Source organism: Haliotis cracherodii, unplaced genomic scaffold (assembly GCF_022045235.1).
Source record: "Haliotis cracherodii isolate W230 unplaced genomic scaffold, xgHalCrac1.p SCAF_2, whole genome shotgun sequence".
Classification (NCBI taxonomy): domain Eukaryota; kingdom Metazoa; phylum Mollusca; class Gastropoda; order Lepetellida; family Haliotidae; genus Haliotis; species Haliotis cracherodii.
The window spans coordinates 39,907,714-39,934,793 of NW_027266275.1; the positions used below are offsets into that span (position 1 = coordinate 39,907,714).

At 40.1% G+C, this 27,080-nt stretch overlaps 2 protein-coding genes across 2 annotated transcripts; both read right to left on the reverse strand.

Moving 5' to 3' along the window:
• Positions 1 to 326: 326 nt before the first annotated feature.
• Positions 327 to 1,547, reverse strand: LOC139468743 (uncharacterized). Its single transcript, XM_071250870.1, has 3 exons — positions 1,437 to 1,547; positions 727 to 836; positions 327 to 417 (listed from the first exon to the last, which is right to left on the reverse strand). Exons 1-3 carry the CDS (start codon positions 1,545 to 1,547, stop codon positions 327 to 329), a joined length of 312 nt encoding a protein of 103 aa, XP_071106971.1.
• Positions 1,548 to 14,609: 13,062 nt separating this feature from the next.
• Positions 14,610 to 23,889, reverse strand: LOC139467609 (protein jagged-1b-like). Its single transcript, XM_071249140.1, has 10 exons — positions 23,838 to 23,889; positions 23,030 to 23,070; positions 20,475 to 20,635; positions 19,266 to 19,377; positions 16,930 to 17,090; positions 16,316 to 16,446; positions 15,987 to 16,106; positions 15,404 to 15,591; positions 15,080 to 15,180; positions 14,610 to 14,706 (listed from the first exon to the last, which is right to left on the reverse strand). The coding sequence occupies exons 1-10, from the start codon at positions 23,887 to 23,889 to the stop codon at positions 14,610 to 14,612; spliced, it is 1,164 nt and encodes a 387-aa protein (XP_071105241.1).
• Positions 23,890 to 27,080: the final 3,191 nt, after the last annotated feature.

The following is a 27,080-nucleotide window of genomic DNA, read 5'->3' on the forward strand; positions in this document are numbered from 1 at the left end:
TAAAACATATTAATCTTAAAATCCGCACAAAAGGCACCATATAGAAATAAGTGAGGGAGTTTGGCTTAACACCGATCAGTATTTTAATTTGATATGGTTTGTCAGCTTAATATGGGATAAAGTTATACAAAGCCGCCAACTGACAGTCCAAACTATTTTGAATCAATCAAACACCACTGTCTGTCTGAACACTGTGGCTGTTGTATTCTTGATACTCTCGTTACACATAGACAGTCTCAGTTGTCATGGATGCCAAAATGTCATATACACCAGACCGTTAAACGTATAGCGTCCTGTTTGAAACCGAGACCCGTCCACCATCAGTGTTAATCCCTGGTTTCCTCTTCAACCATCTGAAGTTCAACAGGAGAGTTGTCTGGGCACACCTTCCGCGTACGTTTCCGAAACATCAGATGCCTGAAAGATTTTTTTAAAAACCGTTAGAGGTATCATCAGGTAATCGTTTTAAGACCATGTAAAATAGAAGCTGAACATTACCTCTTGATGTCACATATTGTTACTTATATACACATCACTGTTACTAAGGCTAAGCCTATGTCCATCAATGTCGAAGGGGTCACCTAGTTTACATGTACCTTACTATCGGTTTCATATAAGGGAAAAGGGAGGGGTCAACTTTGGGTTGTTTGATATACCCTGTCAGAGGATGCCACTATATATATATTATGTCACTGAGTAAAGACAGTAATTCCGACTGTATCTCACCACTGATAGCTAAGCCCAACAGCTGCTGTTGTTGCGACAAGAAATAGAGCGCCCATCACAATACCGATGATAGCCGAGGAATGATCTCCAGCACGTTGTGATATCTTCACCTACGAGAAGACGCAAGGATCACACATTTGAAATGATCTTCTTTGTCATAATACTTCCAAGATGTATCAGAGCCCCTTTATTTGGTGAAGGTACATGTAACAGCCCTCTCTTTTCAATTTGTTCGTTGTTTTATGTGGTTTATGTTGTTATTTTCTGAGTTTCACTGTCATACCAACATGAACACATTTGTGACGGTATCCTAGGGGCTAAAGCGCTGGTTGGTAACGCCAAGGACACGGGTCGATACCCTACATGGGCACCCTAATTGGTAGGATGGAGAGGTAGGTTAGTGGTTAAAGCTTTCGCTCGTTACACCGAAGGCCCGTTTTCGAACATATTTTGGTACAAAGTGTGAAGCTAAATCTTGGTAATTTGTGTTGCTGGAATGTGACTAAAAGCAACGTATTGATCGTTAACATGGTCATACTTACTTAACCAAATAGTCCTTTTCAAGTACCAAATGGTCATTTTATTATTGTCATATTCCCAAACACGCCCGATCCTCTTCATAATAATCCAAAGATTGTTTCAATCATATTGTATTAAAGAGACAATTTCCTTTCTTTTAAACGACAGTAGCTTAAAAAATTATGGTTAACCTGTTTTATCATGGAGGATGAGCACAGAGGTCGATTTACTGGAATGATGCTGTGTCCAATGGCTTTCTCAATCCACTCTTCAAGATTTCCTTCTTCAAACACGGCTTCCATCAAAGTAGATACATTTACTTTGCTTGGGACTGTGACAGCAAGACTAAAGGACGAACCACTGTAATAGACGTACTTTCCGAATATAATAGCCACAAACAAAAAACGTTCGGTTATCAAGCGCTGCCTTGTCGAACCCGCCGAGAACTTTAAGAATAATGTGAAGATTATTATTAACCAACCAACCAATATTTACAGAATAAAATAAGAAATGAAGCGAAGATGGTTTGGGTGATCATGTCACAGTCAGGCTGGTGAGGTTCATCATCAGCTCAGGGCCCTTGCCCCCTCTACAAGCAGCCCAACCAGCGAATGGCACTTCTCCCAGGAAGCACTGCCTAGTCAAACCCACCCAGAACTGTTCGGAGAATGTGAAGACTCCCCAACACTTAAGCCTTCTGCATTACCAAGAATGTCAGAAAGACTGTGTTCCTGGTAGCAAACACGGGTACTCTCCCAATGTCTGTCAAAGGATTGGGAGGTACCAAACATCAAGCACCGAGAACAATAGGGAGTCGGACAACTTGGTACTTGGGATGCAAGATAGACATTTCGAAAGCAAGGTTCGCATATTTGCCATGTATTTCCTGAATCTTGTCAAACACATTCGTGTCAAAAGGGACAGAAAATATAAATGAGTAGTAGTAGTAGTAGTAGTAGTAGTAGTAGTAGTAGTAGTAGTAGTAGTATCATACCTTATATTTGCAATGGTTATTGTGAAATTGTTCACATTTGATAGTCGTTTCCATGATTCGAGAGCCAAAGTTACGTTCCGCTTGTTGTGGGATAGGGAAACGTTATCGGCGATTCGAAACGTCAACAGCAGGGAATTTCCTGCATCAAAGAGTAATCATTTATGACAACGAACAGTCAGAGGAATAAGTTAGTTTGAAGAATCGGATGAGAGTCAAGAAATGTTTAGTAATACATGTACGTATTTGTTGATATGTATACGTCATTGTACATACAAAGACCACAATAATTTCTATAAATGGTGTATTTCTTATCCTTCCATTAGGAAACTTGAATATAGCAAACAATTTCAAACAGAAATATGTTCATGCATGGTGTGAGTTTGATATCCAAACAGTTCTACATCAACCTGCTTATTACATAATGAATCCCACCCGAGTGTCTTTTGAGTGTCTCAAATATATCAACACGAGTTGATGAAAGTCGGAAAACTCCGAGGCTTGCCGAGGATTTTTCCACTTTTATCATCGAGTGTTGATATATTTGATTTCAAAAGACATGAGGGTGAGATTTTATTTATCATCCAACATCATTCTTCCACCTTTTCAGTTTGTAGACAGTAATAAGCAGTGTCTTAAGTGTAAAAGGTACTGCTAACAGCTTCAGTAGCAGAGCCATAAGTGATGTCATTTGATTCTGACGTCATGGTCACCAATGACGTCACAATGGTCTGCAAAGCATTGTGATGCAATTTGATTGCAGCGATATCTACAGTGTCGCTTGTTCTCACCCAAGCTACAGTGGGAGCCAGTTTTGGGTGATAAAATGTTTTAAATACAACTTTCCACAGTTTATCAATGGATAATTTGAATAACTTCACAATCATGTATCATATTAAAGTGTTATTAGACCTTATAAAAGATTCACACCACCGTGTACGTCAATTTAAACACTTTTGTTGGGTATATGTTATAAAAAAAACAAAAAACATATCTTTTGAAATAGAAGAGAAAAAATCATTTCCATTATCTGATTATTTCATGAGCATGTATTTATCAAATAGTGTTCGTCAAGAGACCAAATGTTTGCTAAAAGGGGAGCATATTCTGCCTGTATGGTGGTCATACGTATAACAGTTTGTTGTTAGTCAAGTATTATGGCCATTTGTTAGGAAGATGGTTAGAAAGTACCGGAAGTTACTTGCCCAATGTAAAATATAATTTATAAAATATATATATATTGTGGGATCTTTTCAATCAGTACGACCTTTTATTTCACATTTAGAACTTCTGTGTCTCTGTTTAAATTTGATTAATATATCTTATCTGGATTTTCACAAAGTGGCCGATACGTTTTTACCACTTCATTGTATTGACATTGTGTTGTCGTGAACGTGTGCATGAGGAACTTTCCTGCAATAAATTGTAATTTATATTAATTATTAGTTTGAATACAGTTGTTTAATCATGACATCTTGTCGTGTTTTCACGAATCCTTTGTGTACGTAATTGTTCTGAGGTTGTCATTTTGTGCATTGTCTGATTAAATATGATGACTTACGAATGTGTTGTAGGTTCCCGATAGAGATGCATGGTGGTACTGTCAAGTTGGAAACATGGCTGATATTCTCTGTAAGGCCATCAGTATCGGTGTCGATGTCCTCAGTTGGCACCGACGGTGAATTATTCCACGATGTACCGGTAGTACTCTTTGTATCGATGTCATAAGTTGGAACCGATGGAGAATCATTCGGCGATGTACCGATAGTATTGCTTGTATCGATGTCAGTGCTAACAGTGCTGCTTGTGTTTAGATTTATTTTATTGGAATTAAAATGTCTATGTACCTCAGTTGATGGTGAAAATTTGCTAACGTCACTTGTTGATCTTTCTGTGTAGGGTCGTTGAGACTGCGTTACATGGGTATACAGTGATGTAGTCCTCTGTGGTGCCGATGTCGTTAAGATGGCGTGTAACGTCGTTGTCGATGGAGATGTTGCTCGAATTACGTCTATCGGCGGCGTCCTAGGACGAACTACCGTCGTCATTTCATGCTGACAGTTTGTTTTCTCTTCAAAAAAGCGACTGATTTATGATAATAGCCCACATGTAATTTAATTTGTTAAATATATCAGTCATATCGACATAACTGAATTTATTATAGGAACATGAAAATTGTTTCACGGATTAAAAGCAGTACTTTATTGATTATATATTCCGCACGTATGAGTTATTATTAACCATCGAAAAAAGAAAGAAACTCAAAATGCACCTTGAATATGTATCAGAGATATGGCATATATCTGGTGCAGTTAAACACATCCATATGTGATGTACACAGATGAGTAAGTGAGTGAGTCTACACAGATGAGTGAGTGAGTTAAGGAGCGACCTTGCTTTTGCGTCACATTGAGCAGCCATATCAAGGCTTGGAAAAGAAGAATGGGCTTCACACATTATAGTACCCATATTGGAAATCAAACTGCAGCGTGACGAGCAAACGTTTTAATCACCGGTCTACGCCTACCGCCCAAGGAGTAGGACCATATTCATATTCAATGTCTAATATCTGTGACTTACCGCCTTTGCACGCGACTAAATATCCATTGTGGTTACACTCGTACATGCCTGGATAGGAGGTCATTTGGAATTCTTGGCAGGTTTTGTCGCAATGTTGACCGTACCATCCACGATCACACTCCACAAAATTAGTTATATGTATCCTATAGTATTAAAACAGGAAGACAGCAGAGACCCAGATATATAAACAGCTTATAGCTGTAAAATACACATTATAAATTCATTACCCATGTAGATTTTACTTATTTTGTTCACATAAGCATGAAGTGTTTTAAGTAATCTGTGCACATGCCTAATAACCAAATGTGTCTTTTTTGGCTTGTGTACCTATATTTCCTTACAGATATCACCTGGAATCACATACATGAACGAATGACGAATGTCATTGCTCTTATTTGTCCTTTTTACTCCGACTTAAGGAGCGATCTTTTCTGTAAATTTTCTCAATTTGAACCACTATTTCTATCAATGGAACCTATTGATAAATTAAGTCATGTAATGATTAATGATATTTCTTTCGCAATCCCAAGCCGCCATTCTCTACACAATGTACAGACGCAGAAATAATTCTTCTGAAGTGCTACTCTCCCTTCTATAACGATATAATTTATGCAATGTGGTATCTCAATTATGACTTTAGTACAATCATTTTATGAATATACAAGAATGTACATTATTACTATAATATTTCTAGAACAATCTGAAATTCTGACTCACACAAAGGGAAATCTGATTTGTAAAAGGTCAAACTTCTTTCATCCTTAATAGTAAGAATTGCATACCGCGTAATTTGCGTTTTGCTGTGTAGAGTTATGTCCCTTAGGTACCAAGGACTATGTAGTTGGGTGGAGTTCAAGCTTTTGACTGATAATATCATCTTCCCAACGCAAAAGAGTTAACTAACAATAAAATTCATGAGTCAACCTTGCCGAACTTGGCTTCAATTTCTGAGATATGTTTTTGCTGGCCTAACGGGTGTATGCATAGTCCAAACAAAAATCGCGTAATGAAATCGACATCCAGTTAAACTCTGACATCACCGCTTTGTTACCTCGTTGCATGACGTCATAGGTCGGTCATGATTGGAATTTCGCTTTAAAAAAATACTCCAGACATACGTAAATTATCCCCGAGGTTTGTCATTTAATTTCAGTTATGCTGAGTCAGCCACAAAAGAACTGTTTGGGCCGAGACATTCTTATTGTTTTTAAAGTACATGTATCAATGATACATGTATGCAAATGTGTTGCCTACATGACTATGACGAAAAGCATGAATTTGGCGTGGTAGTAATTAGGTGAAGGTACAGCGATCCCCATTTCGTTCACTCGGACAATTAAAGTACCATGTACATTTTAAAAAATGTGTATCTTTAAAAAGTGTGATTGCTATACTCACCGACACGCTCGCCCTTTCAGCCAAGCACCGCTCTTGTACTTGGATGGAGTTACCATGGAAAAGCGTTCAAAACGATGTTCGTACTTCAGCACCTCGATGATATCATCTACCCCATTATCATAGTCTACAACTGTAATCTGTGTCGACACTCCGACCTTTAGCACAACGCAAGACAATATTGTAAATAATAATAATAATAATAATAATAATTGAACTGAATTATTTGAAATTTATAGTTTTTGACGAACCACCGATTGATTGGGATTGAATCCTATATTTACCATGATGGGACATACTTAATGTGGTCTATGTCTTCATATTCAAAGAAAACGTGTAAAATCAGAGCATGATAGATTGGAATAATTATTTGGACCTTGCGGTTGGTAGATCATTATGTGTCAATAACGATTTATCTAAGCATACCTGTACCTTATGGCTGGATGTGAAAGTGCTAGTCGTCGGATTGCGAACATTTCCAATCATTTCACCAAATGTTATGTCCTTCTTGTTATCGAAGCGGGATGTTTCCTTCTTCAGTATGTCACAGTTCCTGAACAGTTCATTCACTACGTAAACTGACGGCCAAAAGAAACTTTACCACTTTAAAAATGAAATTGCAAAAAATTAAAAACACAAGCGATAGTTAAATGAATGCAAAACACATCGTCCAAAAACAATGCCCTTTGCTGCAAGTAATACACGTCCACGGCACGTTGTTTTTTTTTTTTAAGAAAATGGAAAAAATGAAAAAAAAACCACTACATGCCGCATGGCCATGGGTAACCGAAACTTCACGTAATAAAGGTACACAAGAAAACATTGAAGCAGAGCCATATGTGATGCCTCACAAACGCACAATTATGATGTTACTAATGGGCATGAAAGAGCATAATTATATTAACCACAAATATAATAACGCTGTTGTGAAATTATTTTTTTACTTATTTTGAGTATTGGGCATTACAGTTGATACATTTGCATAGGGTAGGCCTATTTCAAAAAATAGTTTTCTTGTTTAACGCGCACTCAGCATTACTGCAGCTATTTGACGGTGGACTATAATTAACAGAGTCTGGACCAGACAATCCAGTGATTGACATCATGAACTACGCAATTGGAATATGATGTCATGCATCCACCAAATCAGCGAGCCTCACTACCCTGGCCTCTTACAGCAAGCATGTGTTGCTGAAGACCTATTCTAACCTAGCTAATAATTCATACAAAGCATTTTTGAAGTATGCGACAGTCCCTTTCATATTTTTCATTAACATATATTTATGAATTTTCCAAAATCTGATCTTTTGTGATACGGTGCGAACATCACCAGCCCTAACCATGGAGGAGGTGCCTGTAGAATGTAATGTCATTATGATCATGGTGGCTTGAGTTACTTGGTCTTTTTCTATGTATTGTTTTTGTTGTTGTCTAGTTTCAAAAACTGTTGTGGAATGTGGTTTACTTTTAACGATGACTGGTTCATATGAATGAGTTCATATGATAATGGTTGATATACTATTAAGATGTAACATAACAATTCATCCATACTACTAAACAATACTAAAACTGTTTGTCCATTCGGATCAATCCCTCACGAACCATTCCACTGATAAAAATCAAATAATGCATAAAAATAAAAATCCGTAAAATTTGCAATGGAGACATCATAAAGAGTTACCAAAAGTTACTGTGATATCAGTATTGCTTGTTGAAATGATTCTAGGAAATGTGTTTCCCCTGTTTCAATATTTGGAGCACCCATGACGGGGCCATAAAACTGATCTGTTATGTCAACAATATCGCTTGAGGCAGTGGTTGCTGGGAGCTGATTATGACCTAAATACCCCTCTTAGCCTTCGGTGTTAACTATAAGTGACCGTAGAGAGCTGTGCCTTCATGTAACATATTATCGAGGTCAGTGGAACAGCCCTTGGGCACAAAATATATGATAGTGACCAGAGTTGTGCATTCCATTAAACGGTTGAAAAATACTACGGGCTCTATGGAAATTCGCCGACACACTACTCGTTCCAACCGTTTCAGATGTGGCTATGTTCAGTGCACTGATTATAAAAACACCGGAGACTGGGCTAATTCAAAATACGGAATATAACAATTCCTAATATTTCCAGGGAACATGAGCATCCAAACAATCAAAAGTGTGGTATGTAGAATGTGGAATAGCCGTATTACATATGATATGAGATGTCGTCGTTGTTCATGAATAAGCACATCTTCCCGAAGCAAGAGTTAACTGACTTTAAAAGTCCAGTTAGTTATGATACAGATGGGAGCTATCGATGCCCACACTGCTAGAACGTTTGGTTGCTCCCGCGTTTCTGTAACTAACCTGATGCAACAGACGTAACTGGCATGGGGTCGTCTTCATTGATAAAAGCCGGTTCTGTCTGTTCAGAGCTGATCGAAGAGAACGAACGGCGGCATGCCGCGTTCAGGAATTGTGGCGTATGGTGGGGGATGTTATAGTGTAGGGGAAATTGTGGGCAGGAGAGAACACCCCTGGTCACCTGGTCCGATTGTCCTACCATTTCTACAACAGCTGCCACGTGATGTCCTTTATCAGCATGTCAACGCCAGACTCCAAGCACCCAGAATCCTGCAGAACTTCCTTGCAGCAAACAAATACAACGTGGCCTGCACGCTCCCCAGACTTGTTCCCCATAGAACACCCCTGGGACCGTTGTTTTCAATGGCGACCACATCCTCCTGCCAATCCGAGAAGAACCGATCTACGCCCTCCAAGATGAATGGCGACGTATCCCACGTGACGTCATCAGACGACTGACTTTTTCTGTGCGCCGGAGAGATTTGCGCGTCTTTTAGTAGAGGTTGATCATACACGTTATTAATGTGACGTGTCATTGAACTTAAGCGATGTCAGATGTATGCGTCATTGTCCATTAGGCTGAAAGCTTGTAAACGTATGTGCTACCCTCCCTTAAATCGGGCAACTGTCATGCTAATATCGGATGTTGTATGGTCCTTCTGGCCGGCAGTTTATATAAATGACTTTACGACATCAAAATAACAATAATAATAATTTTAAAAAAAATAATAATAATGCGGGCCATCCCTTGACGCATGCTCAAAGCGCTAACACCACTATTAACACGGTCAATTGAATCGGTGTGCACTGGATTTTCTTTATCAGCTCCCTATGGAGTATACAACCCAAGCTGCCTTTGAGGCGCTGGGAGGTTAACAGTCAAAAAAACATCTCATCCTACCGGGTACCCATTCAATGCTTGATTAACAGAGGCATATTTCGAACAAACTCACTTGCCACCAAGGACGCACCACATGTGCTTCAGGACCGTAACCCAAGAAACTCTCAGGAGTCAAGCTGTCGAACACAGTCACCCTTCCAAGTACTCACTGTGAACAACGTTGCTTAACTTCGGCTGGTATCGACAAACTATTATTGTGCTTTATTGTTTTAGGTGTAAATGTTCTTCAAACCTCTTTGCTCCTATGTGGGTGTAGCACAAACGGAAGAATGGGTCGCAGGGAGATGATGAACAGAAAACAAGGCCGTCACAGCACGTCCCCTTGCCGTCAGCCACTATGCTGTCAGGATTCATGTAACGATCCAACTTCACCGTGATGGTCCCACTGCCTTTAACTGCCTGTAAAAGTGAAGGTGGTGACAGAACTAAACTGAAAGCAAATTAATTTTACACTTGAAAATTGGATTTGACCAAAAAACACAACCATGCCACCCGCATCAAATATATCACCATACAGCAATTTTTAGTTTGTTTCATTTCTAGCCACCATCAAACATGGGTGTATACATTCTAGCCCGGTAGTTAACGTCAAATAAAAAAGTGCTTGTTCAAACAAAAATGTGAATGTTCAAAACAAACATATTATGAGAACGGCATTTCAGTTACAAAATGTTTATCACGGCGTGTTAGTTTGGTGTAGGAGCAGAGTCCGTTGTGATATTTGAAGTCTACCATTTGAATGGTGTTAACAAATCTACAAAGGGCGAACCGGGGTGTGATCACACGGTCTAAGGTTTCTGGCACGTCTAATGGACGTAACTCTGTACAGCAAATTAGACCCTTGCCCACTTTCTGCACTGGATTCCGTCGCTACAGATGCAATGCTAAATGAAAAGATTTGTGATTTAAATATTATTGGGGGTGAACTTTTTATTGATATATCCACATTAAGGCCATATCTGGCAAAATAAATCTTAAAACTTTTATTTACTAAACTGTATTGACAAACAGAGAATTCAATGGTGATTCCATTGCGATGTATTTAGGCCACGTATAATTATTTAGGTGTTCCGGCCTGAATGACTAACATAAAGTTAACTGGTTCGAACTGTCGATTCAGCCTGAACAACTATTATGAAGCTGTTATTCCTCACTACTTTAATTCAGCTTTGTGTACTGCTTAACGCCGCTTTCATTTCAACAGTAATTGAGACCAACCATGAGATGAGGGGCCTTATGGGTGAAAAATCACACTTTGACTTCTTATTTTATTTTAAAACTACTGTACCCTAGGACCACAAAAATACAATTCATAACCTTCTATTAATTATTACAGAGATACATAGCATCAAACATTTGGACCCATTTTCAGAGTTATAATTGTTTATATAATGATTGCAGTTTTAGATATAACGTCTGATTAATTGAAAGTAGACATATATGCTGAAATGTTTTGAAATAATGTTTTTATTACATGACAAGAGAGAAACAAGATAGTTTTGTAGTCCGCACAAGTGGCGATTTATACGGAAGTAAATTTACGTCAAACGTCTTTTGTTATGACATCAAAGCACAATTGTATCCTAGTACCTATAAGGTCGCATTTAAATAGTGATATTATTGCTAAGCGTATTAGGATCTGACTATGATACTACTCAGTAGGTGAGGTGAGATGAAATGGGGTTTAACGTCCCGTCCAAACTATTGAACTTATAATACGACGTGTGTTTGTGTGGCTGATTGTACTAGTCCGGACTGATACCAATTTATAGTGCTAGCTCACTGAGATATTATGCCGCAGCTTAACATGAAATCCCCAGTCAGACACAGTATACTGACTCCGAGCCGACTAGTCGTTGTTTTAGCCCTTAATACCGAGCACATCAAGTACAATCTTTTAACGTCTTTTGGTATGACGCGGCCGGGGATCGAACCCCGGACCTTCCGCTCTGCGGGCGGATACTCTACCACTAGACTACGGAGGCGGTCCTCTTCTCAGTAGGTATATGGGTTGAATGCACTAAACGACCCGTGATGATCCCGGTTACAATAGGACTTCAGCAACTTCAGCTGCGTCGACCTGATTCCCAGCTATTGTAACACTTAGCTGGCGTCCAAAGCGACGTTAAACCCAACTCACTCACCAATAACGTAATATGTGGGTGTACATGTCGAAGGAGTAATTACAGCCTTCAGTCTGGACGAACACAAAGTAAAACCTCGTTTGACTGGACCCATTTATCTGGAAACCTTTCTTCCGCACGCTTACACTTCTGGACGCCTATATGTAGTTAAATGGACACGACGCCTATATGTAGTTAAATGGACACGACGCCTATATGTAGTTAAATGGACACGATGCCTATATGTAGTTAAATGGACACGACGCTTATATGTAGTTAAATGGACACGACGCCTATATGTAGTTAAATGGACACGACGCCTATATGTAGTTAAATGGACACGACGCTTATATGAAGTTAAATGGACACGACGCCTATATGTAGTTAAATGGACACGACGCTTATATGTAGTTAAATGGACACGACGCTTATATGTAGTTAAATGGACTTCTACTGACTTGAACCGTGAAGTTCCGGGGTCTTCAGCAACCCATGCTTGCCGTAAATGGCGACTATGCTTGTCGTAAGAGGCTACTAATGGGATCGGGTGGACAGGACTTGGTTCATGTATGTCATCGTATCCCAATTGCATGATGTCAATCACTGGATTTATATGGTCCAGACTCGGTTATTTACAGACCGCCGTCATATAGCTGGAATATTGCCGAGTGCGGCGTTAAACCACAAACAAACACTACTTGTTTAAGCAGGACATGGTTCCTCGTTTCACGATCACCTGGCGTCATCACTGATTATCAATAGTCCAAATCTTTAATCCATTCATATAATTTCACCACTATTTTGCCTTACGCTCAATGGAGTCTGTTTCGGCGGACGGTCGAGATTGGTTATTCTCTGGCGTTGACTTTGACATTAAACTTGAAATTCACGTACCCTGACGGGAACAGTCCAACTTAACAAGGTTTCACTGTAAAGAATTTACATTTTGAAATTATCACTCACCTCGAACGCTACTATTAATACAGAAACGAGCCTGAACATGATAATATATTCCATAGTTATACCTGTCCTGGCACACAGCGGTGCTTAGAATGAAGTAAGCCACCTAACCCCAATATACATGCTCTAAACAAAACGTGGTCTGAAACAATCCTGTGTTGCACGCTCATGGCTACAGTATATATCTGTACATCAATGATAATGTAAAACACATTTTAATAACAATAGAAGTTAATTGAATCTCCTCGAGCATGCAAACGTTGACAAAGAAAAGTATCGTTTTCAGTTGTAACCTTGGCCGTGATTCCGTGATACGACGTGTATTTCACTCCGTGAGAAAGGGGATTGAGGTCAAAGAGTGAATTAGGACATAAAGTTATAAATGTATGTATGTCCAGTACGACAGATTCAGTCTTATTTCAGTTTAGTCGTATTAGGCGCAGCAATTCGCTGTGCACAGTTGCGTCCCTTGGGCACGTCAAAAACCTATGATTGTAGGTTCGAATACCGGTTCGCCGCGATTATGTTTCTAGGTTTGTCAACACCATACCCGTGCTCGTGGGTTTCACCAAAGTGGTAAACGTCTGAAACCCGCATCACTTCGGGCTTTCCTCCCTAATTAAGCTGACACGCCGCGATATAACTGTAATACCGTTAAAAGCGGCGTTAAACCCAACTCACTCACTTATTTCAGCCTTATTGTGGATGGAGCGGCCGATCGTGAAAAGGAAAATACTAATAATAGCTATGTTAGAACGGTAGACTAACATATTAATCCCGAAACAATGTTAAGGTTTCATCACATAGATACACACAAGAATCTCTCAAAGTCAGGTCTGGGGATGAAGGGGTGAGAATGGGATGCTGAAGGGGAAGAGAAGTGAATGTGATAGGGGTGAGAAAGGGGAAAGTGGAATCAGTGTTTGCATAAATAGCTCCGATAAAAATCAGAGCGATAGCAAATATTGTATGAATTCAAATCAATGTGGTGATACCAAGTGGTAAACATGGCTATCTCGTCAAACAGTACGATTGTCTCGAAGTTATGTTTCACTCGATGTCACCAGTTATTCTCACAGAAGTGTTTGTGAGGCAGGTGGGGCAGGATCCGCACACCTTTTCGCGATCATCACTATTTGATGGTGATCCATAAACACATGCTCATGATATAGTAGGAATCGTATAATCGACTCTGCTATTGGTAGACATGTCTTATGAGTATGCAAAGGCTTTTTGTCGCTGATGATGGTTTACTCATAATCGAGTAGTGTGCCAAGGTGATGTTCTCGAAGATGTATTCAACTCGAACATGGTTGACTCGTGTGAGAAGTGGTGTACTCGAACGCAACGATTAACCCGAATGTATTTTAATCAAAGTGAACCTTGCCGTTTTGAGGAATGGCTATTTTACCATGAATTTGGAAATTACTCGATTCTGATTGGTCAGTCAGGTGTTGTCAAATCACAATAAACCCCCTCTGATTTGAAACAGACGATTTGACGGCCGCATCACCGCGGAAGCTTATATACAAAGAATAGTATTTTTTCAGTCATTGTCGGTAGGCATATTTAAATAATTACATCATTCTACAATTATAGGTTACAAAGTGCAAAGTTTCGGTTACGACAATATTTAGAGGATGTGTGTCAATACATTTCGTGCAGAAAACACGATAGAAATCTACACAGAGAATGTTATTTAGGCATTGGGGACAACAGAGAGCTTACGCGTTCGGTTCCAAAATAATTCATTTTATCACGGTTAAATTACAGGTAACCAAGCTCTACAATGAAAGGACAGTATTTTATCTCTTAATTCTCCATACCAAGACGAATTTGATTATACACTTACTTATTGGAGTTATGTCAAGATGATATACCGTTATCTGTAACCATCACGGGCACCTAAACCCATCGTACGTTTGTAATTACATCGAACGAAATTGACAATTGACAATTTCCCAATATTTTCAATATTTTATTTTGATACACGATCTATAACCTGAATATTTCGTGGCTCGGACCTGTCCACTCCCCAGAGCCTGTCATGTTGCAGACAACACTCTATCTGACCCTGTGTAAAGGTGGCCTTGTGTTGTACTTGGCCTTGGTCCGGACTTTTCTGTCATGAGGGACAGGCTTCACTCGGCTGCTACACTTCCTGAAACCAATGGCCGGGAACTGTGATTATGAATAAATAACTAGTATAAATTGTAATATGTAATTTTCTCCAATTTCTTTAACTTACTGAATGAGTTTTTACGACGTTTATTACAAGATTAAGCACGCCAACCGGAATTGTTAAGTAAAACAATGAAGCACTCAAACAATGAAGCACACAAAGTCATTTTGTTACAATGAAATTGTTTGTCTGGGTTTTTTTTCTGCCAAACACCATTCTCCCCATAATGATACACAAACAGTGACATCCTTCTCTGCAAGGACATATTTCAAATACTGCAAATATTATAAAAAGTAAAACATAGTTTCATGTGATTGTAATAGAAGCTGAGGTTGTCTCGGCAGCACGGTACCTTCTGAATAAAACAGCGAGGCCTGTAAGCGGCACGATGGACAGAACCCCACACAGAGTCAGAACGACGGGTAACGCATTATCTCCTTGTGTGACGGCCACCTTGCAGAACAGAATAAATAACATCGGGTAACTCTTTACATAACAACAACAACAACAATACTAATATTATTAATAATAATAAATAATAATGATAAATCACATATTTGTATTTATCAAAACTATAGTTCACTCCCGATGTTATAGTAACTATTTGTATGATTATGATGTTTCAGGAAAATGAGATAAACAAAGCAAATAAGCCTAACAAAAAGCTGTTATGTACATGGGAAAGGTGTACTCGATTCAGTCTAGCGCTTGTTGGTTCTGTCTGCTGTGTAGTAGTTGTCGCAGCAGTTGTAGTCGGAGACACAGTTATCGATATCGTCGATGTTGTAGCGGTTGTCGTTGTAGGGGATGCTGTTGATTGTGTCGTCATTGTCGTGGTCGGAATAATGGCCTCACAGAAAGTACCTGTCAGTACATATATATATATGAACAAATACAGTTCCATGCACTACACCAACTTAAGTAAAGGCTAACTCTCGTTCCTCTACTGCATATATTTTACAACCGCTTTAACGCTATAATCGTTTCGTACAAGTGGGCTCTCATACCTGTGACAATTTTTTTCTTACGCTGATTCATGAGGACCGAGTTTTTACAGACAAAATAGGAACTTCAAGTGTAAAAAACACAGTCAAAGTAGACAAAAAACAGATGATGTTCCATCACAAGCACACAGCAGTCGGACAAAGTTGCCTCATGGTTTCATTCAGATCACATTCAACACATTCACTGGGTCACCCTTCCTTCATGCCCTATGTTCTATTTACGTGTATGTATCTTATCTGATATTTCAGCCGTACCAGTATAGCGACTTTTGCACAGGCAAGAATAGTCACGAGGGTTGTTCCGACAGGTGGCGCTGTTTTGACACGTGCTGTTGAAACAGTAATCCCATTGGTCACATTTTGCTCCAGTCCATTCTGTGACAGCCAACACAATGAAAATAATGATAATAAATGAAAGAAATATATGGAAGCATTCGTAAAATATTCGTTATTGCATTGCATTTTCTTCCGAATCACGACTTTACACACACACCTAACAACAAATAGGCTTCTGCAGTCTACATTTATTTATATTGCTGTCATAGTTTTATTTATTTTTTGTATCATACATATATGACACTCACTTTCGAGACACACCCTCTTGCCCGCTGGGTCACAGATATAGTGGCCGGGGTCGTCCTCCGCCCTGCAGTAGGTGCCACACCCGTTATCGTAGTAATGATCATAACACTTCACTTGCACAGTCGCTTCAAATCTACAAACAGTTAAAAGAAAGCATCATTATTCTTGAAGTCCATTAAATTCAGTTAACTATTCAAGTGTTGATTGTTTATAGTGTTTGAATTGAATTTCTAGTTTGTCTGTAAAATAGTATATCTGGTTTCGTTTCCAACCTGATGAAATTGGAATTAGATCAACTGTTAATGTTACTTTTATGAATGAATAACCGATATTGTGAACTACATTTAGCTCCTGTTTGGATTCCGGGTTAGAACAGTCATACTTGCCATTAGAGGCAACTAAATGGAATAAGTCAGTCAGGCTCGGTGACGTGGTTGATTGAATAACGATTGATTGGCCAATCGAATCCCGACCTGGTAGGACGTTGCTCACAATATCAATCCCTGGGCTGTCTGGTTCAGACTCAAGCTTTTACAGACCGCTGTCATACATGGAATATTGCTGAGTGTGGCGTTAAATATAAAAATAATACTGGTATGCAGCCATCATGACTTACGTTATTACATTCCCCTTCATGGTAATTGACGTTCCAGGCAACGTGCTGTTGAAGGTCAAGGCAGCTACGACGTCGTAGTGAACAGTCTCAATGTTGTCATTGGAGCCGAACAGAAAGCCTGTGTCGTGATCCTGTGCATTCACCTCTATCCTTAAACTGGTCTGAAATATAAAACAACCATATATGACTTTCGTCTTATAAATATCAATCCAGCGGATAATTTGTACGATAATCAATGGTGCTAAACACTTGTCTGGTCCTAGTTTATTATAAAATGAAAGCTTGCATCAGTTTCAAATCACAAATGTTATATCAGTAACTGTATGAGCACTTATGTCAAAACTTAACTGTTCCATTTATTCAAACGAAACTAAATATACATTGCTCAACTTTCATCACGAATCTATATTTACGTCCATGCTGTAACTACTGAAAATAGGATCACCTAAACTTTGTTGAATATGATACAATGAAACGCAGATAACTCGGACGGAATCGTCCCAGCTAAAATCACCTGGATTAATAGTTAGCAAATGAGTCCTTTACCCACAAGAAACTTTTAAAGTTACAGAAAACTTTGTAATAATGGCATGAAAGTTGGTTCAAATGGCTGACATTTCTTTCTTACATTTGCAAGTTTTTTGGTTTCTGGCATCTTCAAGTACACAAGAACGGCTGAAAAATGCGACTTTTTCAATCACACGAGATATCTAACTATGAGTCAAAGGCCTAAGTTGAATTCATTAACACATTTTTCTACTTTCTTCACCTACATGTACATATCCTAAGAAAATCAGCTTGGGTCAAAGACTCGTGCTCATGCTCAAAGTAACTCCCTCTAAAATAAGTCTTTTCGACACACTTGAGCTTAATACATACATTTAGTATTGTTATAAGTCCGACATATGTATGTGTTGAAATGAACAAAATTAGATCTCATTCATTTGAATCTGATAACTTTCATTACCATTCTAAAAGTGTTGCTTATTTATACAGATCGTGTGGGCTAATATTGGGCCTTTATCATATCTTGTCCTTTCTTGGAAAACGAATAATTATTTCGGAGTAATGTCACTTTGTATACATGCACACGTTCACAGCAGTAAACTTCGGCAACTGAGACCGGTCTGTCCACGCCTTTTTTTTTTAGAAAATGCTAAAAAGTGAAAAACTCATGCCGCTTGGGCAGCCGAGACTTCAAGGTATATAAATGAAACGGACAGCATGTCAGACACTCACATCGATAAAAAACAACAACACAGAAATGCCACGACTGACACTAGAGCAACGCGAGCGTACCCTGTGTATGATACAGATGGGAGCCACCCATGTCTACATTGCTAGACCTTTTGGTTGCACCCCTGTTGCTGACACTAACCTGATACAACTTTACAAACAGAACGGGTAGACATAAGACAGGCCAAGAACAGGCAGACCCAGGGTAACTACGCCCAATGAAGACCGGTATTTGCGTACTTTGCATCTCCGAAATCGATTCCTGACAGTGACGTCATCAGCGACGAATACCTTGGGGCATATGGTTAATCGACAGACAGTGGCCAGGCGACTCAGGGCTCTAGGAGTTAAGACCTGAGAGGCCTTAAAGAGGACAGGTATTAACAACTTCGCCGTCAGAGATTGAGATAGGCCCGGACTGTACGTCGTTGGCAGCGACGTGACTGGCAGAGGGTCTTCTACAATGACAAAAACCTGTTCTAACAGTTCCGAGTTGATCGAAGACAGCCTGTTTACCGCCGAAGGGGGCAACGAACGGCAACATGTTGGATTCAGTGTGGGTGTGGATTTGTGGGGAGGAGAGACCAACACTGGTCATCGGAAATATTTGACAGCTCAGCGTTACATGGATGACATTCTTCGTCCGATTGTCTGACCATTTCTAAAACCACCTGATGCCGTTTATTGGCATGACACCGCCCGAATCGTATAGAACTTCCTAGCAGCCACCAACGCCAACGTGTTGCCGTGGCCTGCACGATCAACAGGCATGTTACATCCCCCACAGAACACCCCTGAGATGTCATGAATGGTCGCGTTCGATAGCGACCAAGTCTTCCAGCCAACCTACAAGAACTGATCCAGGCCCTCCAAGAAGAATGGCGAAGAAGAATGGTGTCCCACGTGACGTCATCAGACGACTGACTTTTCTGTGCGCCGGGGTGTTTTTGTGTGTCTTGAAGCCGGGTTATTCATACATGCTATCAATGTGAGGTTTCATTGATCTTGAGCGATTTTAGATGTGTGTGCCCTTAAAGTTTAACGCCACAACGGCAATATTTCAGCCAAATCGTGACGATTGTTTTTATCAAATAACATACGTCAAAGTGATCGAAGTCAAAGGAAACAGGATTGTTTGTGTTTCCTCCAATGCTCTTGCCAAACTGGATCTGGTTCGTGTTCTCGTAGCTTCCAGTCTCTATAGGACATTTTCTGAAACAGAGAGATTGGATGGGTTTATCCCCGCTTTGAACGGTATTTCAGCTGCATCAAAGTGTGTCTGTTTAATGTTGGTGGAAATTCCAGGTTGTTGACCTTTACCACTTTTATGAAACCTCCGCGGATGGGTATGGCGCTAACAAACCAAAGATCATCACCGTGTCACACCTGGGATCCGAACCCACTACCAGCGAATCCGGACACGACTGAGGGACGCAAAAGTTGCATCATTGATGCATCAGTGGAAATTATTGATTTGTTTGTTTGTTTGCGGTTTAACGCACTTAGCAATGCTTTAGCTATATGACGGCGGTCTGAAAAGTAATCGAGTCTGGACCAGACACACCAGTGATTGATGTCAAGAGCATCGATCCGAGCACTTGGAATACGATGACAAGCACCAGTTACGTCAGGGAGCCTGACCTCCCGATCCCTTTAGTCGCCTCTTACGACACGCATAGTCGCCTCTCACGGCAAGCATGGGTTGCTGAAGACCCGGATCGATGCTCGTGATGTCAATCACTAGATTGTCTAATCTGATCCAGACTCGATTATTTACAGACCGCCGTCGTATAGCTTGAATATTGCTGAGTGCGGCGTTAAACATCAATCAAACAAACAAACATGTTTAAGAATATTGAAACATTAGCTGACTTCCGGATTACCGAAGTTCGGACCAATGAGGTTTCACTGCATTCTATCGCATGCTCACAATTATAAAGTATAGCAAACTATTGTAAATTCAGGACCGTAAAGTTGATCTGTTATCGACAGAGATCCGGATTAGTCAGATTCCGGTGCACTGAATTATAGCATGACAACTTGCATGTTCCGTTACTTTATTAGTAAATTCGAGATCGTAAAGTTGTTATCACTTATCAACTGAGGCCTGGATTAGTGAGACTTCGATTTAGACAGATTCTAGGGTACTGAATAATAGCTTGACATACATGTATATACTATTATTGTATGAGTCAATTCGGGACCGTAAATTTGGTCCGTTATTGACAGAGATCCGGATTATCCGGTGTCCGGGTCAGACAGTTTCCACTATACTGATCCTAGCATGAAATACATGTATGTACTATTACTCTGTTGAACTGGGTAGCTCCTTGTAGCAGACCCTGAACAGAGGATCACAGAGGTCCTTGCAGTTGAAGACCCCCTCGCAACACTCTCCTCCGGCATCCTTGCCGCTGGGGTTAGAATACTTGATGAAATGGACGGTAGCCCGACCCTTTCCTGACGTCACCTGAAAATATGGCAAGATGCATGATGGTAAGATAAAATGGGGTTTAACGTCGCGTTCAAAATTATTTCACTTACATGGCGAAGTCCTTGTGTGTGGCTGCTTGTACTAGTCCGCCCTAATGCATATAATGTTTATAGTGCTGAGCCCACTGAGGCAACGCCATGGCTTAGTTTGACATGGGCCGCCACTCAGACACAACCTACTGACTCCTTGTTTTATTCCCGTGATGCCGACCGTCTTTCGGTAAGACGCAGCTAGGAGATCGAACCACAACCTTCCGCTCTCCGGGTAGATTCGCCACCCACTACATCACGGAAGATACCAGAATACGTATGGGGAAAAATACCGCTCAGTTTAAACAATGTCACAAAGTATCAACTCCCCTGCTGCCAGAGCCATCCTGCACACCGCCCTTCAACCCCTTGTCACGGAGCGAATCCGTCATCACCGCTATCTCCCTCAAAAACATCTCTGACCACATCAACCAGCCCAAAAGTACGCTCCAACCTGACACCTTCTCCTCACTCCGCACTGCCCAGACCCAGGGCAACAACAAACTGCACAACCTTTCTTGACAACGGTATGAGGATCAATACCAAAACGTCGCCTTTAATTGAAGAAGTTGTTGTCCATAAATTGTGTCTTCTTTGTCATTCGTCAGCTTCTAAGTAATGCCCATCAAACAATTTAAACAATATCACTCGGTGATTTATTTTCAGTTTGCTTTGTGCTGATTGGCTAGTTCGCCCAATTGTTCCATAATTGTGAATGTTTACCAAGCGGTCCACAGCAGCGTGAAATCATGTCAAAACTGTGTCGCAAATTATTGATGATTTTATCATTCGTCGACTATTATGCGACGTCGCTCTCGCAATATACTGACACTGCTGATATCGCCACTTGTTGTCGGGAACCCCACAGTTTTACATTTCTTAGAAAATAAAACAATGGGTGTGCACATGTATGTATACGGTGTGTATACAGTAACCTATACATACAAGACCGCTTATTATAAACCACTTGTCGAGGCTGGGAAATTGCAAAACACTAAATCACTCTGGAAAGCAACGTCATTCCACGTATCTCGTATACGTAGGCTAATCTCTGAGTATGTCGTGGACAAATGTACACACCCAAAAGTTTATAAGGGATTTGAAGTTCTTCCATTGGAAACTTGCAGTATGATTTGACAAACTGATTTTCCAACATACATGTACATGAAGATTTGTTGTTAACTCATAGATCTCATGTGTTATTGGCAATTCATTAACATCACCATTTAATCATCCTCCATCTTTGATTTAATTTGGCGGCCATTTTGACGGTCAATATTGGATCAATATCCATTTAAATTTCAAAAGGTCGGTGGTAATCTGCATGTCAGTTTTTTCTTTTAAAAACAAAACTCACAGCTCACATATATTCCGCTATTGTTTGATAGCAAGTAAGGGGTAAACGTAAAACTTCTGTTATCGTTTCTACAACATGCTCTTGCTGATTTTCTATTAATATTTTGTTGGAAGATTTGTTGGAAAAGACAAAGTTTCCTTAGACCACACCATTTTTGTCAAACATGAGAAGATATCATTAAATGATAAATTCTTATAACATAGAATACCAGTTCTCATTTCACCTGGTTGGTGTTACAGTTTATATATTTAGCTTTGGCGTTTTGCCTTTTATAGAAACTTGGCATTGAGTTTTTCCCGGCGGTAATACTGGAGCTACAAATGCTCATTTGCGCCTCATAATATAATCGCTATCCCGCGAATTATTGCTTTCAGAAATTAGGTGGGGGAGACACGAAAATAAGAATTGCCCGACGACAGGACAATAGCTGGCTCTTATGTGAAGTACATTAACCTCTTGCTCTAAGAATAAAGATCCGTCTGAATACAAGCCTTGGTCTGCATTATATCCGTGCTCGTGGGTTTCACCATAGATGTAAATATCTGCATTACTTTCCTCCCACGTTAAGCTGCCAGGTTATAATGTAACCGTAATACTGTTCAAACCGGCTTGTTTTTTTAGATCTCATAACTAACATTGTCTGTCTTAAGTCGAAGACAATATTACCGCAGAATATTTTTTTTAAATCATACTTGCAAAAATATATTGGTATACCTTACTGTATTAGTTACTGTAAGTATTTAACCAAAAACAGTCATTAATGATGTTATTCCTGCCGAAGTCAGGTAACCGAAACACTAAGTTACAACAATGTTAGGGCGCTAATATAAATTCAGAAATAAATATATTCAAACACCCTATTAAATTTTAATTGAAATTGCAAAGCCGCATCACTATCATTATGTTATTTATTATTAAATTTTCATATCCGTCATTTGTTTCATTTGTGTTTCATTACATGGGAAAAAGGAAAAGGACACTCACCTGAGTAAGACACACCAAGCACATCAAGAAGAGGGTGCGACCTATGGCGTTTTATCATCAAGACTGTCTGGCCTCATTCTGCTCTTGGGTTATACTTTATAGGGTGTTCGCACGTGTTTACATGGTCAGTCGGGATTACTCTTCTGTTGGGTACAATTTTTATCTGGCCAATATCGCAACGGTTTGATCTAGGGAGCATTAAATCTTCTGATTTCTCATTATCTTCACTTAAAGAAATCCTCAATAGTAAGTTTATCGTCAGGAGTTTGTTTACAGCTCGGAATATTTTGAATGCTGACTGAAGGGTTCCAATTCTTGGCATCGTTTTGAAAAGTGATTGAATATAATTTGTGATTAACCTGGCAGCTTGATATAGCAGTCATTTCATATCATGGTGCCACAGACCACAAGATTCAATGGTAGATCCAAGACAGATAATGTGGTGTAGGACCTTGACCGTAGGGGAACAGGCCCATATGTTGTCGAGGTTAAATGGGGTTTTAACGTCGCGTTGCGCATATGTGTGGGGGTGGGGTGGGTTGGTTGGTGTGTGTGCGTGAGAGATAGAGGGGGTTGGGGGTGGGGGGGTGGGGAGGGAGAGAGAGACTCTCTGGACCAATGCCAGTTTTATAGTTCTAGCCCACAATGAGATACCATGCCGCAGTTTAACAATGATACCCCACTTATACACAATATACTGACTCCTAGCCGACCAGTCCTTGTTTTATCCGCTAAATGCCTAGCACCAGGCATGGACCAAATAAGTAACATCTTTTGGTTTGACGCTGTCGGGGATGGAAACACTGACATTCCGCTCTCCATGGAGACACTCTATTCACTAGACCACAGAGGCGGTCCATTATAAGAAGGAAACTATGATGGATACATTGTATTTAATTTCATTGTTATGAATCCCACTGCAAACACGAAAACGTCGTTTTTTTCCGTATATGGTCATTGGACGGAAAAACGACGTTATTTGGACGTTTTCAAACCATCGTTTTTCCGTCCAAATAACGTCGTTATTTGACATCGGAATTTACTGGGAGAGAACGATAGCGTTAAGCTCCTCCCTTTCTTGACTGACATTGTCAATCAAGCAACAGCGTCTACCGGTATTTCTACTTCTCAGATTTCATTGGTCAGTCCCTGCGTGCTAGATTACAGGCCCGCGTTTGACGCTGCACTCGAAGCGCTTAGCGGAAGTACTGAAATCAATCGTTCTGCGCATGCGGATTACTTAATGTATTGACCAAATTTTCCGTTCTGTGCATTCGCGATTTCGCGTATTGTTTCCTAGATTTAATATCACCACTATTTGACAATGGTTCATAAACACAGTCACGTGATGGTTCGGAATCGTAACGAGTAACTCCATTTAAATTGAAGAGGATTCCCAGTGATATGGGAGATTCCAAGATGAAACTATTCTTTGGCTGTCTAGGCTGCCACCCAAACCGATCTAAACGGGACCCGATAGCTTATTGTATGCTATATAGTCATATGGAAGTGGACAAGAACTATACATTGTATTCCGGCCGATTGTTCTTGCATTTACTTATAAGTCAGGAAAATGGACTTAAAAGGGGAGTTGTTGAATGTAATTATTTTAATTATTAAATATGGCCTATACACTAATCTGGACGAACTTCTCATTGCTCTGTTTATGTCATCCTATATACTATTAGTATGTTACCGTTCTAAAGTCAACCTCTCACATAACATTATATTGTTCATAGTATCAAAGTTTAATCAACAATATCAAGAGTAGCGATTTAAACCACTGAAACGCCCAAACACAAGGCTGTTATCAAGCGCTAGTGCAGACGTGACGCATCGCAAAAACTGTATCGTGATGTCTTCAGAAATTCAATTATACTACGAGATAGTACGGCTAACGCTGACTCACCGGTGGAACAAAGACAATATCGCTCATACAGATATAACGTATTTGAATGTTAATACTAAAGACAAACAATCATTATTTTTGCAGTGACGATATAACACGTATACACGTTTATTGTTAACTTTCATCAGTTTTGCTCTTCATTTTAATAACTTTGTTTTCACATATATATGTAGCAATACCCGACAAGCATGTCATACATAATTATGGGGCAGTTTTCAATCTTGTACTGACTTACCCTGGTGTTAATGAGCGAAGTTTATTGGCTTGTGTGTAAAACCCCGTTTTTCTGGTAATCCTATTATTACTTAGTTTATTTCTATCTAATGACACCCTGTTCTCTGGATCATGGCTCCGTGACTATCCATAGCAATTAAGATGAACATTCAGTTCAAGTAAAAATGAATGAGTTTGTTTTGACGCTACAGTCAGTCAAAAAACCAATGCTGTGAGGTTTGATAACACACTTCTACCAGGTCGAACATCGTGGATCCTCATTTTCTGCCTAAAGAGAATCATAGTTCATATGCTAATCCATCTGCGAATACCCTCCCACTCAAGATGATCTTACTTGTTGCTAAATCTGTCATCTATCCCCCTAATCTCACCCGCCCCCACCCCCCACACGCACGCACGCACACACGCACACACGCACACACGCACGCACACACGCGCACACACACGCACACAGACACAGACACAGACACACACGCACGCACACACACACACACACACACACACACACACACACACACACACACACACACACACACACACACACACACACACACACACACAAACACACAAACACACAAACACACACACACAAACAACTGACCTAAATAACCTGGACAGGAAATACTGCTGATAGCCTCTGGTCAACTCAGCCGCGCCACCGCAGAATGTTCGTCCAACTCTGCAGGGGGCATTCTCAGTGGCTTCAAACGCGCTGAAATGTTTTCGCCTTGCATCCAAGATGGTGGACAAGTGAAATCGTATGAAATTTGGCTATTTTAGGTCCTATCTCTTTTTTGATTACCCAATAAAGTCAATTCATAGTTACACGGTTGTGAAGAAGCTTACAACTTTATAAGACTTATTCATCTCATTCCAAAAAAGCTACTCGCGCTCACATAAAGTTGTAGTTATTATGTCACTCTTTTATTTCTTTAAAAATATATTACATGTTCAACAATAACAATTAAGATGAACATTCAATTTCCGATATAAGTAAATGAATAAGTGTGTTTTACGCCACAATCAGTCAAAGACCAACGTTGTCCGGTCTAATGACACACAATCTACCAGGTAGCACATTGTGTACACCCTATCCCCATTGAAGTCTCCACTGTGGGTATTCCTGGGGACGAAAAGGCCCCATGTACCTAGGAATTTCATCAATACATTCATGCGCGGCATTCTCTGCCTAAAGAAGTTCATATAGTTAACATGCTAATCCAACTCGAACTACCATCCCGCTCAAGATGAATGTTTTATGTAACATCCAACAGGCCCACATTTACGCACGCACGCACGCACGCACGCACGCACGCACGCGCACACACATATTTGGATTTACCAATCCCTCAATTGAGAAGACGTGCGTTACGAAGCTCCTCCAAGTCATCATCAATATCCGTATATGTCTGTGATATCATTACCCATCCAAAGCCGAATATACATTTATTGTGTTTTCTTGACAACAAATGTTATAATTGGGATAACACTTTCTGAGTAAAGTACAGATTCTCGTACTTTCTTGGGTTGAGCCCTGTCCGGGATTTGAACCCACACTGTGAGTGAGGCACCCAATCGCCAGAACACAAAGTTGGCGATCTAACCCAGCCACCGAACCAAAAATGTTAGTCCAGATGACGTATACTTTCTGTACTCCTCTGACAAGAGACAAATGGCACGGCTTCTATGACCGAAAGCTTTGAACCAACAATGCCTTTAAGAAAGTGGTCAACAGTAACACACATTATATTTGGATACCACCTTCTCAGTAAACTACATATTTTTAGGGTGGAGATAATAGACGTTGATGGTTGATTATCAATGGACAAATTAAAGCCAAAACTTAACTTATGAATGATTGGTAATGGGAAATGGACAATGGGCAAACGGGAGGCGGGGTAATCAGCG